Here is a 22,109-nt window from a genome sequence, read left to right as displayed (position 1 = left end):
TTAAGCCTAAAGTTACTGCTTGTAATTATAATTCACTGCTTTGTTTGGAGAGGATTTTGTGGTGAAATGCGAAGTGATCATCAATAAATGATGCAATAAAGAAGTAAGAGTGATCATAACCTTCCTGATATCTCATTTCGATTTGAACCTGAAAAAAAAAACAAAAACATAGTATATTAAAATAAAGTACAGAGTTTAACATTACTCTAAACTACCATACTTTCTACCATACATTTTCGACTTGGTATTATAGGTAATTTAATTCTTACTATATTTCTCTTTAAATAAAAACGAAATTAGATGTTCTTTTTTTAAACCTTAGAGGAATGTAATTAACTTCTTAAAATAAAGTGATTAGCTTCTTCAAAAATAAGAAGCAGTTATCTAAAAAGTGTGGTACTGATGAATTAACGAATACTTTAACATTGTTGACGTTTTCCAATTTTTGTGGTAATAATTGTTCCTGCGCCAAAAAATTATCCGCTGTGCCTTGATCGATTAAGATTTTTCTTGGTTCTCCATTATAAGCTTTGACTACTTCCACAGCATCGTAAGCTTTCCAATTTTCTTCTAACGGACCGAGATATCCAAAGAATGCCTATAAAATTATCACTGTCAGTTTATAATACCAAATACAAATGAACTGAACTATTGTCATTATTCATCATTTTCCATTTATAATTAGTAGTGAATTAAAGATATCTCATGGAAATTCCGAACAGAAATACTGGGAAAGTCTTCGGCAATATGAAAGATTTAGGAAAGAAGGAAACAAAAAACTCTATTGTCATTACATCCAAAAGAACTTTACTGATATTATGTATGATTAGTAAAATACAGTAAAAAAATTTTAAATAATTTTCAGATCTTTTTTTCCAATTTTTGCTAAATTTTTAGGAGCTTGATAACTCAGCAGAAGTGTCTAGATTTTTAAGATTTCTTTGTTCTTTTCATGGTAAGAAAACATATTTCATTACATTGTTTGCATGTTTGCGTATGATTGACAATATCTTGTAAGCAAAATATTATTCATATTAATAACAAACCTTTCTTCCCCAATTGCAATTCATTGGATTACAAATAGGAGCAAATGCTGAGATACTTAAGAATTTTTCCGGATTTCTGAGACCAATTACTATTGCACCATGTCCGCCCATACTATGTCCAATTATTCCCCATCGATGCGGGTCACATTCGGTAAAATTTGATCGCACTACATTAGGCAATTCATCTGTGATATATGTATACATTCGATAATGTTCACACCATTTTGGTTCCGTCGCATCAACGTAAAAGCCAGCACCTATAAAAATTCAGAGCTTATATAGTATTGTGATTCGAAAGTTAGAAAAATATAGGCTAATTTGGTGCTTTAAATTTAAAGGCAATTCTGACTTCGTCAGTCACTCGACTTCAAAAAATCATGAAATTAGAAAGGAAACTGAATATGATTGCAAATTTTTTTGAAGATTATCCGTTATTTACTACTGGTTGTTACTGCAACTGAATCAATGATGAAAAACCTTTGCCAAAATCCCAAGAATCGGAATCACCCGGAATGTCGACGCTTCTCGGACTGGTATCTGCATTTACAACTATCATTTTATGCACGGCTGCGGCACGCTGAAAGCCACTTTTCTCGATAAAATTTGCTTCAGTACATGTAAGACCTGAATGACTTTACATCCTGTGAAATAAACTGATGGGACGTTAAAAAGCTGGTGCAAAACTATTTATCAGGAAGAGGAACATTTTTTTTCTTTTTTATTTATAAAAAAAAATAAAATAAATAAAGCTTCGATCTCTAACTTTAAGAGTCTTTTTTCACTTACACTTACCTGATAAGATTTTGATTTTTTTTTCTAATCCCATCTAAAATGACTAAACATCTCTTATTTAACTTAAACCTCATCCAAATAGAATTTTCTAACTTAAAATTAACTCCAAGTTAGCATATCTCTAGAACTAATGATATATTGTAAACTTACAAAGCTAACTATTATATATACATATGTGTACCTTGCATATTACTAAAATGGCTTACCTGAAAGGTACATCAGAACCGGTACTTTTTCACAAAGCTTTATATCTGGTATGTAAATACCGAATTTCATCGTACATTTTAGCGTGCTACTGCAAAAACTGAATCAACAGTATCAACTAAGCGAATATGTTTGATGAAGGTTCGAAAAAAGGAGGCTTATAATAAATTTGATCGTACACTTCTTTACTGAAACAAATAATTTCCGATGGCTTAATCTTTCCTACTGATTTTAAGCTTAGAAATAAAATACCTAAACAAAATATTATAAATAGGTAAGAAATCGTCCTTTAATTTTTAGGTATAAAATGCAAATTCCCAATGATTAATTGCAATTTGTACAGCTGATCAAAGGATCAATAAATTTAACTAAAGTAATTGTATTTCACAAAATTCACAAGGATCAATTGCGAATTTAGACCAAGTTCATGGTTAGGATTAATAAATAACTTTCAATATTTTACTTTCATTCACTTATCATCCTATTTTATCAATAACAAATAATAAACCTGTAATGTGAGAAAATTTGTTGATATCCACCAAAACAGCGTACTGATGATAATTGTGTCGGTTTGAAATTCATTCACTGCTACAATAAATTAATATTTTTGAATTATTGAATGATTACTACGATTGATATAATTAATTAATGAAAATAAACACATTTATATTTATAGAAATGATTAGATGGAGAAAAGAAACAAAAATTATATCTAATTAAAAGTGAAAAAAAGAAACAAAAATTATATCTAATTGAAAGTGAAAAAAAAGAGAAAGAGAGAGGGAAAAAAAAAAGAAGCACTTACTACTATAAATATTGTCAACAATTTCTTTCTGATTACGACAGAGACGGAGAGGAGCAACTCTGCTTCTCTGACTCATCGTGTCTCAAACTTGGATAAACTTCTTTTTTTTTTTTTAACAAAATGAATTTAGCAGTTAAAATTTCAAATAAGCAATTTTTTTTTCTTTTTTTTAAATGACAGTAAAATGTAGGAAAAGCATAAATTATGCACAAATATATCAATCAATTGACTCAATTAAAATACATTTGTATGAATGAATTTGGTGATGGATAGAACTGCATACAATATCGAGTGGATAGGAAACATTCATTCTCCCTTTAAGCGGAAGAGGTGCGGCGCTCATTGTAATTGTCTCATTTCATTTGGCGCAATAGTCGTCATTTATCTTCATCGTGCTTTTCTTGCCATAGCTATAATTGATTTGCTTGCTATCGGGGTGATATTATTGCTGCGAGCTCTTTTTGAAATTAATAATGAAACTTTTCCATTTGAATATTCATTTAATTAGTATGCGCCATAATGCGTTGAAATTTTTTAGATAACACTTTTTTTTTTTTTTATAATTTTTTATAAGTTAGACTGGAAGACTTTTTGCTAATTGATATTTGTTATTTTGTCATTTTGAATAATTGTGACATTTCAATTGTCATATTAATTGTCAACAACACTTCTTCAACTTCATTTAAACAGGTAGTGAGATCTATGCGTATTTTTTTTGCTTTTCATTTAAAAACTAAGAGTATGTGTATATGAAGTAAACAGAATATACTTTTCTTAATTTAAAATTCGTTGAATGAGCTTTCATTCATTTAATATAATTCTCTTATTGGTACAAGAAGCAAGGAGAAGAGTATAAAGTTTCGTGAATTTTTTCAAAAATTTTTTCATGTTTAATGTTAGCTTTTCCGAATTTCTAACATACAACAGTTTCTCATCTTTATCTACAATATTCTCAGTTTTTAATTTTATCATTGAGATTAAAATTTGCTGAAATAATTTGCTATTGGATATCAATTGAACGTACATCAATTGTTTCGTTCACACTTACTCTCAGGTAGGCTATTTATTTAATTTTCTTTTTTTCAAATTTCTAACAAAATTAAATTTTGGAAATGATTTAATCAAATTTTTGTTATTCTAATAATTTCTTTGTGGCTTTATTACATTCCTCAGTGTTTATGTTTACATACTATCCTTTTACTATTTGTAGTATATCAGAACACGGAATTATTTATTCCTTTCTATATTTTTTTTTTCCATTCCTATTCTTTTTAATTTTTTTTTTCCATTCCTATTCTTTTTAATTTCAAATTTTGCATTAATTAAAGTCTGCTTTGAACGCGTTCTTTTTATTCTAACATTCTTATAATTTCCGATGCGCATTTGTGCTTAATACTTTTACATTTCAGTTCACTTGCCGATCTTTTTTTGAAAAATCAGCTGCTCAAAGAAATCTCCGACTGATAGTCTACTATCTTCTTCAGAAGTATGTCTACCTACGACTGTAACTTAATACGTAGGATTTTGGAATCCGGTTTGAAAATTTTGGCATTTTTCCGGAAAAAAAACTCATCTGCTCTTAAGTCTTATAATTACTTATCGCGAACTGGATGGTAATATTTGAAAAGTTGGCTTGATATATCATATCTACGTAAAGCAGGAGCATTACAGGTTGGTTTAGTATAATTCCTTACAGCCATATTCCTTATCTTAGCGCAATTGTTCAGCGTAGAATTCATTAAGATGGAGGATAAAAAAGCCTCGTGGTTGCGTTACTTTATTATGTTCTTTAATTGTTTTCCGTCTTGTTAATTGTAAATTTTAAAATTGTTAGATTATTGATTTTATGAGGAAATATGGTATTCAAATTTTTCCTTTTTTTGGTTGAAGTTTTCATTTTGCTGATCACTTTCTCAACTTGAAATTGTTTTAACCATTTGAAATTCCTTTAAAATTCATTTCTTCATTTCGTTTTCTATTTTTTTTTTTTTTTTTTTTTTTTTTTTTTTTTTTTGTATTTTTCAATTATTTATTTGGCAGTGTTTTTAACTTTCTTTGGTGATTGTTGATAAAATAAAGTGAAAAAATGCGCCCCTCTACTACACAATTAAGCTATTGAAAACATACTGGAACAATTTCAGATTTTAAAGTAATCTTTGGAGATAATGTCGATAAGAACTTGCAAAAATAATGTTGAATTCATTTGTAATGTTTCATAAACAATGCTGAATTCAACAATTCATTATTGTTTGTATTTTGATCGGAATTAATAAGATTTAACTATTCAGTAGTCTATTTGGAAGTAAATTTATTATTTTTTTTTTTCTGAATTGAGCTTAGGGAAATTTCTCTGTTACATTTTGGTAGTTAATTGTGTTGACTTTTTGGGAATAGCAAAAGTAATAACCTAACAATGAGCAATTGTACATTTATTAGCTTTTGAAGCAAATAGATGTATGTTTGTAGTGAGTTTAAAAATAATTTTTAGTTTAAAAAATAATTTTTTTATAATTTATATTTTCTAAAGTTTTACTACTAAGAGTAATAAGTATAATGACTTTATTTAAGAATAATAACATTTCGAAGGTCTGGCAAGAAAAATCGGCGCACAAAATCTTCACTGATATAGTATCTAAAAAACATTTTCTTAAAAATTGAAAATAAAGAGAATGAATTAATTATAATGTTGAAGATGAAAAATTAATTATTTTTATACTTCGACACTGGAATCCTTTTGCTCTATTTTCCAAAAAAAATAAGTGGAAAAAGGAAGAACAAAGTTGGTAGAACGCACAAACATTACTTTTTGACCACTGATAATAATTGATTATTACTTTTTTTTAATTGTAAAAAAACTTGACAATAAAGTGGAAACTTTTTTTTTCCCTTGTTTTGTTTTTGTAAGAATTAAGAGAAAATCTTTGATTGAAACTAACACGATTCTTTTTTCCATGAATTTGTAAAAGTTATACTTTTTTAATTCAACAAGTTTTCATCCTTACGATATAGATTAGATTAGGGTACCATTTTGTATCTTGTTTAGTCATATGATCTATTTGAAATTGGATAGTAAATCGGAACATTGATTTGTTGTTCGGAAATTTCGAATATTTTTTATTCTTTTAATGTAATTCAAATTAATCTTTTATAATAGATTTGGTTAAGTGTTAATGTAAAGTGATCTGAGGCGCAAAATGAATTTTCAAACTTTAAATAAATATTGGAAATAACTTTACAAAACAAAAGTTTAATTTTTTTGTCCTTGTTGGCTTGACATGATATGCAAGAGCACTTTCAGTGTTATTTTTATATTTTCAATGTAATTTCTGCTAGTCAATGTCATACTAAGCTTACATTATCACTATAATGTGATATCATATTGATAATCAGATATTGAGTAACTGTTGACTGTAACAGTACTTTACAAAAATTTGCTAGATAATATTGACACAAAAAAATTGATTAACTTTAAACTCTTAATTTAAACTTTAATAATCAGAATTTTAATATTTATCATTGGTAAAAGTGAAAAAATATCACAGAAATTGATCTAATGATGTGCAATTTTAAGCAAGAAAGGGTATTCAAATTTCATCAGATGAAGTTATATTTTAGTACCGGATGATATTATTTTAATATTATTATCAATTCAGTTACTAATAACGATAATTAGCGAAGTTTGCAGTAATATTTTATTCTAATTTAACCAACCACTCATATTAAATAGTAGTAAGTTATATTTTAGTACCGGATGATATTATTTTAATATTATTATCAATTCAGTTACTAATAACGATAATTAGCGAAGTTTGCAGTAATATTTTATTCTAATTTAACCAACCACTCATATTAAATAGTAGAAAATTATTTCTTTGTGTAAGAGAAATGAAGAATGTCAAATTATTCCTTTCTTTAAAATGATCAATTTTAATTTATTGTCTACTAAATCACAACATTTATCAAACAATCCCAACAAAAATGATCTTTTATTAAAAAACCTTTTTTTTTTTTTTTGTGATCTTTTGATCGACCTTTTTTCAATTTTTAATCATTGAAATTCAAATGCCTTTTTAAACAAAACGAAAAAATTATAAATTAATAATTATGAACGAAACTCACTTTTTCTTTCTTTCATTCTCAACAGCATAAAGTGTAAGTTTGCACTATTTTCTATTGGAATTTATAAAGGTAAAAAATTATTGGTTGAATTTTTCTTTTAAGCAAAATATTTGAAATTAACAGTTAAACAAATGTTCAGAAATTTTTAATTATTCATCAAGCAAAAATTTGCCGAAGCAAAAAAAAAAAAAAGAAAAAATGAAATGAAATAAAAATGTAAGTTATTATTTTATGTTATTCAAGAAAGAAAGAAAAGAAATATATGTTTTATAAAAAGAAAAAAAATAATAATAAACGTTCGCTTTTTCATTACTTTTTTTCTTTATAAATTTAAAACTATGTGTTACATTTCTTTTTCTTTAAAATTTAATTTCATTAATTAATTTTAATAATTTCATTAATTAATGATAAAGTATTAAAATTTGACAGCAATTTTTTCCATCAGTGATTCTTCATCTATCTATATTTATAAATGGTATTAATAAAATAATTCTTTTCAATTTATCAAAGTAAAATTATTTAATAGTCAAATTTTTGTTAATAAAATACAAGACCATTTCATTCAGTTGTCAATTTTATAAACTAGTTTCAATTATAATTTTTTACCAATAATTAAAATATTATTTAATTTTATATACCATTCATAATATATCTTACAGAGTAATAGTAATTGCTGAAAAATAATTAATTTTTTAGTTCATTTAAATTGATAAGCTAATTGCAATAATATTAGGATAAAAAATAAACATTCATACAATGAAATGAAACTATAATTAATCCATTTTACCATTTGTGTAGAAATTTTTAGATACGACTAATTGCAAAATTAATGATTATTATATAATAATTATGAATCATATAATAAAATAAAGTATCATATAACAAAATAAATTTATAGTTCAATTTTAGTTTACAAAATTTAAAAAAAAAATTCATTTTTATTTTAGATCCAACTATTACGGTTCAACTATTATGAGGCCATTAGTATTTGTGGTATGCTTTGTACAACACTTATTTTCTGTCATCATAGCAAATAAGGTTAATTTAAATTTGTAATTTTAATATCAAATAATCGATATTCACTTGTCGTATGCATATTGTTTGATTCAATTAATTAAATTTATCATCTAATTGATTAATTAATTAAATAAGCATTTGGTATAAAGATTGCATGCATTATCATATCACAAGATGATAAAAATGAAATAATCATCGATCGATCTCATTTGTTAGATAAGTAAAAATTTCAATTTGCTAAAAGTGATTAGATAGCTGTTAGTAGATCGTTTAATGCAAATTGAATTAATTAAATTGAGTATTAGATGAAAATGGTATTGTTCAGATACTAAAAAGTGTTCATTTAATGTCTTAGAAATTCTATCATTCGCTCAGTACTATGATAAAAGAGATTTATCAAACTTTCTTTTGAAATCTTAAATCATTTTTCTATCAATCATTCTTGCTAATTCTATTAATTATTCTATTAATCAAGTATTTTATTAATTATTAATAAACCAAAAGACACATCAAAGCACCAAAAGATACATCAAAGCTTACTTCTATTATCTGACACTAATGTTTTACCTAAATATTGACCATTTCTCTTGGGCTATGATTTATTTTATCTTTTAATATCTCACTTCCGTGTAATATCAATAATAGTTTCACAGGTAATAATCTGAGTAATAAATATATTTTATTGTATTTACAGAGTAATTTAATTACAATATCTAACATTTCCAATTGTTGGATAAGAATAATAGCACTGCCAAATCCTTTTAAATTAAGTGCTAACTATTCGTTTTGTTTTTGTTTTGGTATTTCCTTCTGAATTAAATCCATTAACTGATGAGCAAATTCGTTTATTAAACTTAGATATAAATTACCAAAATTAGCATAAAATTAATTAATGATGTTATTCAATACGGAAAAATAAGAGATTTTATTTGTTTTTTGTTCTTTTTTCTTTTTCTTTTTTTTTCAGGATATTTCTGGAACCAAACATCTATCAAATGGTATTACATAAGTAAACTTTATTAAAATTCATCTATCTTTATTTATTTATTTATTTATGCAAAATCTTAAGAGCAATAAATTCTGATATTCTATGATAAAATTTACCTTTTATGCCACTTCACTAATTAAAACTTACAGCATTTTCTAGATTTTCTATGCAAAAACGCGAAATATTTTTGAAGCAATTTTCATCAAAAAAATTATTCCAAATAAATATTTTTTATTAATTTAATTGTGCTGACATTATGAAAAGTAATTTTATAAAATAAAGTAATATTAGTAATATAATAGAACAAATATATTGTATTATCATTCGTTGTTTTTTATTTTTGCTGAGAAAAATAAAAGTTATGTATTAATTTTTCCAAATAGCATAAAGATAAGTAAATTTTTAGAACTTTATCAAAATTATAAGTAAAAAAAAAAAAAAAAACAACTTATTTGTAAGTAAGTAAACAACAACTGATGAAATTTTAGGTTATTCTAAAATGGATATGTTTACAATTTCATTAAAAAGTTTGTATCCATATGCAGCGGAAATTCAGAATCAACAACGTATAACAGGAATTTATAATAAAGTACTCATTATTGGTATTTCACTTATAATTGGAATTTGTGATGCATAAAATTGGAATATAATTATCGAAATAATCATTTCAGTGGATAGATTAATACTGATGGAAAATTCTCGATAAATATAAATCAGAAAATTTCATTTGTTTAAACAGTTTTAATGCAATAAAAAAATACAAAATAGTTTAATGGAATTAATTCATTTTTTTTTTTTTAAAAAAGCTTTAATAAAAATTTATAATATAATTGTGTAACAATTTTTCAATTTCATTTTTTTTTAGATTGTACAAATTTTACGTAATCAATTACGTACGGATGAAAGTGTATTGGAATGTGGACAAATTTAGTAAGTTATTATATTTTTTTTTTTTTTTTTGAATAAAAGTATGAATAACAATAAATTAATAACTTAATAACAATAACAATAATTAGTAATAATAACAACAATAATAATTGTTACTATTATATTATTATTATAGTAGCATATAAGAGAAATATAAATAATATTTTTACATTTACAGTAATAGTTCGACTAGTTGAAACGTCAAAAACTAGTTAAAATATTAAAAAAAAAGTACAACGATAGTTGGTTAAATAAATTATCGAAAAAAAAAAAAAAAAAATCAAAATAATGATAAAAATTTTCGAAGTTAAAACAACAAATAGTTATTTAATCTGTAAAAGTATCATAATTAAATTAGCATAATTACCTACCTTTCCTTCATGAAAATAAAACATTTCTCACTTATTAGTTATATTTAGTAGAAGTGATTTAGAAAATTATATTAAATTTTATATTTTTTTTACGATCGATAACACATCTTAAATTTCTGTCAAATAAACTACAAATAAAAGTTAGAATAAAATGTGCAAAATTAAATGGAAATATTTTAATTGCAGTAATAATGACGGCTATTTGAGTATACGTTTCCGGATCAGATATGGACCGGATAAATGTTCAGATTTAAGAACGTTAGCTGCTACTGCTGTACGTTTATTAGATGAAGTAAGTTTATTTTTCTTTTTTTTTTTTGTTTTCTTATATAAAACATAAAATTGATACAAATATTATTTATGTTTACAACAAAAATATTAGTAATAAATCAAGAAAGAAAAAAAAATAAATGAACCAATTTTTTCTTAATTAATTTTTGTTGTTTTTTTTCTTTTTTTATGTTTGCTAATTTAGTAATAGATATTTTAATAATTTAAAATTACAAATTATTATACTTGTTTATTTCTTTCATTATTTTTTAACAAAGTAAATCTATATGATATAAAAGAGAAGAAATATCTTTGGTAATATGTTCTTAAAAAATTTTCAAAAATGCTTTCAAAAGTTTTTTTTTTTTTTTTTAAGTATTTTTTTTCAAATTTAAAAAAATTTTTCAGGTACAAATTATTGAAGTGACATGTGGAAATGATTCCATATCATTTTTTTAGTTAATAATTATTTGTCATATGCTTTTCATTCACTTCTACTGCACATAATATTTGATAATCTGTCTTCAACAGAAAATAAAATATAAATTTTCAGTTGAGTATCGATGCTGATTAATTATGATTTAAATTTCAATACCCAAACTTTGATAAAATTCACTGTAGATTTCAATCTTAGTTGATTAATTTCTAATCAATTTCGTATAAATCTATCTAATGCACACTGATCATGTCTAAATTATACTGAAGCAAAATGTTATTTAATTAATTATAATTTAAATCTCATTTTTCTTCACACGTGAATCATAATTAAATTCAAATTAAATGTTTTTTTTTTTTTTAATAAATATGTATTATTGCTACTATTAGTGTTAAATATTACAAACATATATTTTATTTCTTAAAAGTTTTTATTAATACACCGATAAAATTTAATTCTTATTCCTTCTTTTGATCATGAAAAGCTAGTCAATAATTAAGTATCAATGAAATTTACATGTAGAAATTAATTAATCTAGTGATTGCACAATTTTTTTTCAACTTTTTCAATGTTAATTTTTGATTAGCTTTGTATTAAATCCATTTAATTCACTTCGATTAAGCTTAAATTATATTGAAATAAAATGTAATTTATTAATTCTGATTTCTGATTTTATTCCATATGTATATATTATATCGAATAAAATGATTTTTACTTTATTATTCCTTTTCTGTTTTTTTAATTCCATTTATAAATTTTAAGAGAATATTCCACTATTTATACTAATGTCAATTGTTTTGTTATCTTTTTTATATTACTTACAGAGCAGTTCGTATTAAAATAATCTTCATTTATCTAATCAGAAATTTTTGCTATCATTTTGTCAAATTAAGAAGAAAAAGAAATTTAATAACTTTAATTAATAGGAAAATATTACAATGTTTGCAAAAATACTTACAAAATCATTGTAAACAAGAAATTACAGCATTATTTTATCGTAATGCTGCTCACAAAAAACCACATATATTAATTAATCAAATTAATTAATACTTATATTAGATTATCACTGATAATATTACTGTACAAATGATAAGCATTGATAAATGTTTTGATCATTAATTCAGCAATTATTATTGATTACAATTAAAAAGAAAAAAAAAACGGAAACATCTTTTGTTATTCTGAAATAGATCTATCCATTTCTCTTAAAAAATATCGTGAATTAAAGTTTGATTTAAGTAGTTTGTAAATTATTTAAATTAGGTTTGAGTCCAGTCTTTATTTTAATGAATTAAATTTTAATGAATTTATTTTTTTAATGAATTTATTTTCTTAATGAATTTTTTTAATGAATTTATTTTTTTAATGAATTAAACATTATCACTGATTGAAATTATTGTATAATATTAGAAAAAACTGAGGAATGCAATTATTTTCATCAACAAAATAATATCCTTATGTAGGCAAAAGTTTTTCTTTTTATCAGACTCTTTGATTTATTTCTATGAATGGATGATAATACTCAAACGATTAACACTTTTATCAAAATGATTGATTTATTGCCGTCTGGAAAATATTTCCAAGTAACATTAAAATGATTTTTCAATGTTTATAGTTTAATTCAATTATTTATGTTTCAATTTTTGCATTGCAAATCGAAAAAATGGAATTATAAGAATTATGAATCGTTCCAGTTTTACCGGAAAATTTCCATAATTTGTGGTTTGTTTATTGAAAAGAATAATGATAACACTTCTAAACTGAAAATAAAAATTTTAGATTGAACTAACTAATGAACTATCAATTTAAAATAAAATTTGAAATAAAAGGATTTAAAAAAGATCAAAAGTACATTTTTAAAATCTGATGTGAAAATAGTTTAAAGTGTGCATCCATTCAGAATAATATTATTTCTAATAGTTGATGATATGATATTATCATTACTGAGTAAGGCAATGAATTATTAAAATCTGAATAGCAAAAATTTGATTATTTAATTAAATTAAGTATTTAAATAGTATCTATAAAATTAAAATCTGATTATTTAATTAAATTAAGTATTAATAAAAATTGTATCGATAATGTTAAACATTGGAATATATTAATTATAAAATAAATTTAATTAAACTACCCAACAAAACCTTTAAAATGTTATATTAACAGAAATTTACAGGAAAACAGAAAAATTAACAGAAAAAAAAATTATTATTCCATTTATCAATACAATTAATTCAAATGATCAGAATTAATAAATGCACAAATTCAATGATAATATTACCTACTTTAAATTTTTAATCTAATGAAGAAAAAATTAGCCAAAACTTTGAAAAGGATTAAAGCTATGCTATGTTTGATAATTTCTTGTAACAATATGAAAGAAATAGCAAGGGTCAATTTCACTTTCTGACCTTTTGGAAGTTATTTTTTAATTTCTATTAATATATTAATTTTTAATTTCTATTAATCTTTTGGAAGTTATTTTAATTTTTTTTTTCTATTAATATATTCCGGTAGAAATTTTAGCAGATAATAATAATAAATTATTGTTGGTAAATAATTATAAATAATAATAAGTGTAAATATATTTCTTTAAATATCCATAAAATTTATTTGCTTTTTTCCAAAATAAATTAAGTAAAGTATTTATTTACCAATATTTAAGATGATTAACAAGATTTTAGAATTAAAATTTTCATCTGCTTTAAACTATATGGATGAAAAAAAAAATTAATATATACCAAAATTTGATATTCAATCTTTCATTTTCTGTTTGTTAATAATATCTTTTTGTTTATGCATATAATAAATTATCAAAAATAGTCATCAATTACTAAAAATTTTTAAATTGTAAATTATGGTAGAATTCTGGGAAATTTTGTAGTGACTATCTGATCATTAATTATTACGTAGTTAGTTAATTAATTAAAATGAAAGAATTTTCGAAAAAAATATAATAAGAATTTATTTATTTACTTATTTATTTTATTGGATATTAAAACAGACTTTTGTTGTTATTCATTTTGTCATTTGCTAATTAATATGTGAAATATTAATTTGTATTACCATAATGAGTGGCACCACCATTTTACTTATTAAAAAATATTCTCATTTAGAATATTGAAAAGTAAAAAAATTGTAATTATTATCATAAGAGAGACATCTTATCTGAAAAATTGAAATGTTCGCTAGAAAGTTAAACAAATGAGCAAATTATTTATCAGTGAAAAAAAAAAGAAAGAAGAAGAAAGTTCTGTTTTATCTGATAATTTTTCATTAGAATTTTTAGGAGAATTAAATAAACATAGCATTTATAATTCCTTGACAATATTTTAGAATTAATGTTTATTAAACAAAAAGTTTTATTAATTGTTATGTTGAAATCACAAAAGTATTATTTTTTTTTTAAATATAATATTCATATAAAATTTGTGCAATAATTTTTATTTATAATATTTTATTTCCTATTTAAACATTCTAAGAACCATACAATAATAATTATGTTTGTTAAGTATAACTAAAGATTAATTTTAAAATAATCTACCAAAAAAAAAAAAAAAAAAAAAAATATGAATGAAATTTGTTTTTTATTTTCATTTGATTAATGAAAACAATTTTGCATACATTAATTTTATGCACCAAATAGCATTCGATAAACTATTATGCATTTTGCTAATATCAGGAAAAAGTTAAATTATAAAAAAACAAAAATCATTTATTTCTTTGTTGAAAAATGTCAACGAAAAAATGAAAATTTGTATAAAAAAGAAAATTAGGAAATATTCTTATTAGCAAAAAAAAAAAAAAGAGAAATTAATATGTTTGTGAAGCGATATGAATTATTTATCATTGATATTAAATTATTTATTATTTTATAATCTTTTCTCCAAATAATAATTTTTCGAGAAAATTAAGTAGACATATTTGCTAATATTACTACTTACTGATAGCATTTAAATGATAATAAAGTGCTGGAAAATTAGTATTAGCTTTTGTTTATTGTTACGATGAAATATTCTCTTTCTATTCTCTCTGTTACCACATTTTTTTCCATTGCTGCTATTCCGGCAATTATTAAACCGGAAATACGGTATATTATATTTTCTTACTTCATTTCATTAGAAATGGAAATGAGATTAGAAATACAAAGAGACAAATTTTATCATTTGAATAAGCTGTAGATTTATTTGATTTGATATTTTTTTAAATTCATAAATGTCTCCGTCATAGATTTAAAACTAACTGTTAATTAATTATTAGTGCTAGTTAATTATCTCTTTTTTTTATATCTTCTCTTAGCACATAAATGAAATGTTAAATAATATTATTTCCTATTAATTAATTTCTCATGCATGAACAATAAATTAATTTATTTGTTTTTTTTTTTTTTAATATCTTCTTTTAGCACTGATGTTATAACCGATCAAAAAATTGAAATTGATCAAATTAAGAAACACGAAGCTTATGCACTATACAAGCAATATTTCAGTAAGTTTATAAAATTCTGCTAAAAAAAAAAAATTGAAATACAAATTACGTTTTTCAAAAAGTATCATTACGATTTGGCATATTTAATAGAAGACTATACAATTAATTTACTTAACAATGCTCAATATAAGTACAACTAATTAAAATTATTTAGGAAAGTGAAATGAAATATTTTTAACAGCAAAATCATTCACTAATTTAATGAAATTGATTGAAGTTAAGAATTTTTTAACTTTAAAATTTTATATTTTTTGCTCATAATAATCATGATAAAATAATAAGATTGTAATAAGTTTAAGATTACAAAATATTGTGATAAAACAATTTATTAATTATTATCATTGATTTATTCAAAAAAAAAAAAAAAAAAACAAAATTGATTTATAATTAATTTATTCTCTCATTATTATATCATATCGTTTTATAATTATAATAAAGTAATAAAATTGAAATAATTTTTTAATAATTATAATAAAGTAATAAAATTGAAATAATTTTAAGGTTACAAAAATATTGTGATAAAACAATTTATTAATCATTTTTTTGAAAGTTATTTGAAAGTTAGAAAAGTTATATTAATTATTATTATTTTTTTTTTTTTTGAAGATAAACCTAATAGTAAGTCAAACTTTGAATATCGTCGATATACAACATTTCTCCAAAATGTTGAAAAAATTCGCCAACATAACGAACGTTACGAACGTGGTGAAGAAACATACAAAATGGGAATCAATAAGTTCGCCGATATGGTTATCTGCTATAATTCTTTTTTAATTCTTAATTAATCTAATTTTATTCTTACTGTATGAAAAATCTTCCATTCACAAGTACTACTTAAATATGCAAAACGAAATACATCTAGAAAAAGCAAAAAAGAAAGAATTAATTAATATAATTTTAATCATAATAATACAATTTCAAGTACTGTTTGTAAAGTTTTCTTCAATTATAGACTTGCTATTTAATCTGATTATATGCAAAAAATCAACGCAAAAATCAGCAAAATCAATTGTTGAAGAAACTAATAATAATTCATTCTATTTTGTTAATGAGATCAAAAATAATTGAAAAAATTTATAATATTTCCATTTTTTTTTTTACTTTTTACTTTTTAACTTCTAACCATATTAATCAATTATTTTTCTATTTTATGTTCTACAATTTGTAAATTTATGCAATGCTTTTTTTTTTCTTCTTCTTCTTCTTTCAAGAATGAAATTCTGTGAGAAAATATTTTATAAATTAGTCAGCAAATAAATTTTAAGTTACCTGAAGAAACAAAAAAAGTGAACGGTTATCGATATGAGAAAAAACAATTATTATTTGGAAAAAAAAATGTGATGATAATGTCAGCTTATCATCGACTACCGGAAAAAGTTGATTGGCGTACTAAAGGTGCTGTAACACCAGTGAAAGATCAGGTTTTCCATCGAAATTCTTTGTTTGAAGAAATAATCTAGTTATTTTAAAAAAAAAACAAACAAACAAACAAACAAAAAATGTAATATTAAAGCATATTTTAGACGGATACGTCTTATGTTTCAAAGTATTTTAAAAGATTTATAGGGTGCATGTGGAAGTTGTTGGGCATTCAGCTCTACAGGAGCACTGGAAGGACAACATTATCGACGAACAGGTCGTTTGGTTTCACTTTCTGAGCAAAATTTATTGGATTGTAGCTATAATTACGGTAATGCCGGATGCAATGGAGGGCTTATGGATTATGTATGTACCTAATCTTTGATTGTTTTAATTTTTATGAATTGAATTTTGATAATTCAAAAAATTTAACTAATTGCTCAAAGAAAAAAAAAAACTAAATAATATGTGATAATAAATTAATTTAACTTTTTAGTTAGTGAACTAACAGTAGAAATAGTAGTGAAAATAATAATAATAATAATAACAAGCAATAGTAACAAGAATAATATATATTTAGAATTCAAATATTATAAAAATTTTAAGATCATGATTACTTGATTAATGTATGAGAATAAATAAAGCAAAGCAATATCAAAAATTAAAAGATACAACAAACACACAAAAAGAAAAATTCTAACTAATTGCTCATTTAATTAAGTGTCAACAAAATAATTCAAATTTATTAGAATTTATTGTAGGCATTTGATTATATAAAAGAAAATGGTGGAATCGATTCGGAATCATCATATCCATATGAAGCAAAAGAAGGTCCATGTCGTTACTCAAATCGAACTCGACTGTCAACTGATAGCGGTAAAGTTGACTTGCCGGAAGGTGACGAAATGCAGCTTCAAGAAGCAGTAGCAAATATTGGACCAATATCAGTTGCAATTAATGCGAGATATTTAAGCTTATATGACGAAGGTTAATTACAATCAAATTTACAATAAATTTTGCTACCATTTTTCGAGACATATTCCTTTCATATCAAAGTTTCATGTTACTCATAGCAAAGATCTTTTCATTAGATAGCAAAGAATTTAGGTATTTTCACACGTGCTAATTGCTCATCCGAAGAATTAGATCATGGTGTTCTAGTGGTAGGTTACGGAACTGAAGAAGTACGAGGAAAAAATCTCGATTATTGGATTGTTAAAAATAGGTATGAAATTAGTCCTTCATAAATGGAGTATTCTCAAATTCAATGCTTCTTAAAAATGAAGTTCGGATGATTACAATCCTCAATTGCTTCTATTTTAAAAAAAGTTGGAATAATTAAAGTTTGCAAGGGAAAATCTTAAATAAGTAGAAACTTTATGTAAGTAAAAAAGTAATCATTATTAAAGACTATATAAATCATTAATTACTAATTGCTAATTACGATTCATATTTTAGCTGGGGTAAAGATTGGGGTGAGAACGGTTATTTCCGGTTAGCAAGAAATAAAAAGAATATGTGCGGCATAGCAAGTGCAGCAAGTTATCCAATTGTACCGAAAGAAATAATAATGTCATTAATGGATTAATTAGAACGAAATATTCTGAAATATTTCTGTTCCTAAAAAAAAGAAAAATAATAACAATTTCCTAAAATATTCCACTAAAATTTGCCATTTTTATACTTTTTTGCATTATGTTAGTTAAATTTAGCAAAGTTAATTAATCCAATTGAATGTGCTGTTTATTAATTAGAATGATTTATGCAAGAAAATAAATCATAAAGCAAAAATGTTAATTTTTGTTCTATGCACTGGAATATTTCAATAAATCTTTTCATTTATAGAATATTTTCAATTTTTTAAATTTTCATTTTCTATCTTTTAAGCATTACAAGGTATAATATGGAAGAGAAGTGATGCTAATTTGAATGCATGCAAACATACAAAGTTCGAAAAACAAAGTTCATTATTTGTGTTAAAAGCCAACAAAAAAGCATGACACAGTTCAAAATGAGATACTCGAATTATTGATTTTGTTTTCGACTTGAAATATCCTTGTCATTTAACATATAAACAAGATCCTTAACTTTTCTTGCCTTATAAAGTTGTTTCCTCGACTTAATGGACAATAGCGCTTTTCACTTGTGTATGTAATGGCAATTAACTAATACTACTATATGTTGTCAGATTTGCTTATGTTTAGAAAAAGTGGGAGGACTATTAAAAACTATTTCATCGATAATTTTTATACATCAATCATTTACAGAAGCCTTTTCAATTCGTTGCAGACATTAATTAAATTAAACGAGTATTAGAATTTTTTATCTTAACAAAAATATCTCATTATTTATTATTTCATGTACAAAAATAACTCTGAATTGATAATCCAAATCAAAGAAAAAGAAATTAATTTATTAGCAAGAATCAAAAAAAAAAAAATTTGTTTATCTTCTTTTTAATTTTGCACAACCGTTAGTGGAAACCAGAATTGTGGAGAGGATTCTGGAGTAATTTCAAAACTGCAGTCACATTTACAGAACGTATCAGATATACAAAGACTGAATTATTTAATTGCTTGTTGGCTATTAGTTATAATCTCACAAAAGTTATAATAAAACTCCAGAAAATTATGATGTCATACGAAAAGTTTATTGAAAAGTTTGGACAGTCTCACATTATCAAAGTGAGTTACATTCCATCAAGATGACAAGAATGGAAAGTTAAAAGAATATTTCAACAGCTCGAGAAAGAATGAAAATCTTGAACAATACAGTATGGAAATTATTATTAAAAATAAACTGCTAGCTTGGATTCCGGAAAAAAATATACCAACAAAAAGAAGAACAAGAGGTATGATGAGTAGCCAAGCTAAGACAATTCCAATTCCCAGTGAATTCCTGATTTTAGGAAATGAAGTCGCAAGGAGCCAATCTTTCAAAATTGTGATAAAAAACAAAGAATAATTTAAGATTAATCCACAATATTACAGAAGAAACCTCAACTTTAGTCATAACGATACTAGCAGTACATAATGTGAACGCAAAACCAAAAAAGATTAACAAAACTAAATTTTGCGCCTTTTGTAATAATAAGGACCATTGGTACACTAAGTAACTAAGTGTATATACAGCAATTCAATGAAATTGATGCTTGTATGAAATGTTTACAAGCAGAACAAACAACAACCATTTGAAATGGGAGAAAACGGATGTACTTCCACTGCAAAATATAGCTGAGCTCTATGTCAAATATAAAAAAATTTCGGAAACAATCAAAGAAAGGATAAATTCGACAAAGACAATCATCAAGCACAATAACAAAACAATGAACACGAAATGATAGGGAAGCTTTGTTCCTTTGTAAAGAGGTCGGAATGATCCATTTGGATATTGTATGGAGTAAGTAAGATCAATCTTTTTTGTCCGATAGTGGTGCCCAAGAAAACTGTATATCAAAGAAATCAACAAGTCGATTAAATATACAAGAGATTGCACAAGAGAAAGTGAAATTTGCTGGACCTGGTAATAGGAACTTTTTACTAAAAAAATTTTTGCCAAAGTACATTTCGTAAAAATCTCCAACAGTCCAGTATTGAAATTATCATAAAAAATAAAGAGTATATTCTAGACGGATTATATCCACAAAAGGAGAAATAGAAAATATTGTAAGTAGTTAGGCCAAGACAATTCTTAGCGAAGTTGATCTGAAGAAACAAAGAATTTATAAAAAGTCAATCCTTTGACATCATGAAAGACCCCTGAATAAATCCTATCTATTAATTCACCATAAAAGTTTCGATTGTGCCTAACCAAATAACTCTGTCCACAAAAAAAAAAATACAGTGTACAACATATTTGGTGCCACGAGCCGGGATGTTTGCAACTATATTAGCACTCTCGAAACTGCTAATGCAAAATGGATCGAGCATATTCAATAAGTTTATCATCAAAGAAACAAGAAAAAAAGAAACAGACCAAAATAATCGATGATGAAAAAGGTATTTTAAACCTAATAAACGAAGGTAAGGAAACTGTTATAACTCTAATTATTTATAAAAATGATTCAGAGTTAATCCTTAAATGCCTAAAACAAGGTGAAATAAAGGAGGAACCAATTCAAAACACCCTCACGCCAACAATTAATTTATAACAAATACCACTACTTGTAGTTAGTGGTTGTGAATTGTGAAGGAGTTGTTGTTATTTCTGGGGAGAGTTATTCAGTTAGACACAAGTCGAAATTTTTATTGATAATAAGAATACAATATAGTAATAATAATGAATACAGAAATTATTTTGGTCGCCTAAGATCTTTAATTAAACGACTTCAGAACGATGAATGTTTACTTCTCAAATGTGACGAAACGATTCGCAATCAGTTACAATCTAACATCGAGAAGGTATGTCTAGAGATGAACCAGAGATTGGTATTATTCACCATGAAGTTATAATTGTTTCAAACTATGTTAAATTGTTATCGCCTTAAAATTTTCTCCTCATTTTTAGCATATTTAATCTTCAATTTCAGTCTCATTAATTACTATTCAATTTTATATGTTCCTCTCCCTATCTTCAGTAGAATTCTGAAAATTTTTTATCAGGTAGTGAAGCACGCACAAATAATACAGTACAAACTTTTCGAAATGATAAACAAAAATTAAGCAATATTTTATGAACAAAAATTTCAATTTAATAATTAACAAAATTGGAAATTATGTCAAAAGAAGGTACAAATTCACAAATACATGAATGAACGAATAAACAATAATGTACAATATATAGCAACAACGTATTGTCGCTGAATTATTAGCAGAAGCAAAATTTGATTTTGAGGAATGGCTCGCATAGAAAAGGATGGTCATCAGTCGATTGATTTGATCAACTGATTAGTTGCAATCAAATGACCTATACTATTCTCAATAATATTAGCAATAGTTCCATGAAAAATTTGACTGAGTCATCCCCTCTATGCGGTGATTCATTCAAAGATGATTCTTAAGAAGAGAGGTATGAGATTTACCAATAATGGAAAGCAATGATTATTTTAGCTCTATGAAAAGAATTGGGAACTGAAAAAAATGTTGTGTTCAGTTTCTTTTAGAATTTCACTACCGATGTCAATCAGCAATAGTGTCACAAAAAAGCTTCATTTGTACGATAATTTCAATTATTATCCATTCACCCAACAAAGCATATGCTGAATCAATTGAAAAGAGTTTGATCAGGAGGGACTTGATATCATAGAGTTAAGTGAAAGCCGAGCTTTGTTAAAGATAAAACCCTTCCTTTT

At 24.4% G+C, this 22,109-nt stretch overlaps 3 protein-coding genes across 3 annotated transcripts; 2 read left to right on the top strand and 1 right to left on the bottom strand.

The window, feature by feature from the left end:
• Window positions 1-25: 25 nt before the first annotated feature.
• Window positions 26-2,624, bottom strand: Bm6684 (Esterase D, putative; the record flags this gene model as incomplete). Its single annotated transcript, XM_001894946.2, has 6 exons — window positions 26-148; window positions 419-598; window positions 1,047-1,303; window positions 1,524-1,670; window positions 2,045-2,133; window positions 2,551-2,624. The coding sequence occupies 6 exons, from the start codon at window positions 2,622-2,624 to the stop codon at window positions 26-28; spliced, it is 870 nt and encodes a 289-aa protein (XP_001894981.2).
• A 6,846-nt stretch (window positions 2,625-9,470) lies between these two features.
• Bm17655 (Uncharacterized protein) lies at window positions 9,471-10,998 on the top strand (the record flags this gene model as incomplete). Its single annotated transcript, XM_043080731.1, has 4 exons — window positions 9,471-9,560; window positions 9,837-9,901; window positions 10,456-10,561; window positions 10,948-10,998. 4 exons carry the CDS (start codon window positions 9,471-9,473, stop codon window positions 10,996-10,998), a joined length of 312 nt encoding a protein of 103 aa, XP_042936665.1.
• A 5,184-nt stretch (window positions 10,999-16,182) lies between these two features.
• Window positions 16,183-18,407, top strand: Bma-cpl-1.3 (cathepsin L precursor, putative; the record flags this gene model as incomplete). The annotated part of the gene is made up of 6 exons (XM_043080730.1): window positions 16,183-16,209; window positions 16,726-16,881; window positions 17,027-17,185; window positions 17,581-17,806; window positions 17,927-18,044; window positions 18,278-18,407. The coding sequence occupies 6 exons, from the start codon at window positions 16,183-16,185 to the stop codon at window positions 18,405-18,407; spliced, it is 816 nt and encodes a 271-aa protein (XP_042936664.1).
• Between the last annotated feature and the right edge of the window lie 3,702 nt (window positions 18,408-22,109).

Source organism: Brugia malayi (genome assembly GCF_000002995.4).
Source record: "Brugia malayi strain FR3 genome assembly, contig: Bm_v4_Chr3_scaffold_001, whole genome shotgun sequence".
Classification (NCBI taxonomy): Eukaryota; Metazoa; Nematoda; class Chromadorea; order Rhabditida; family Onchocercidae; genus Brugia; species Brugia malayi.
This window is presented reverse-complemented; position numbering and strand designations above follow the sequence as displayed.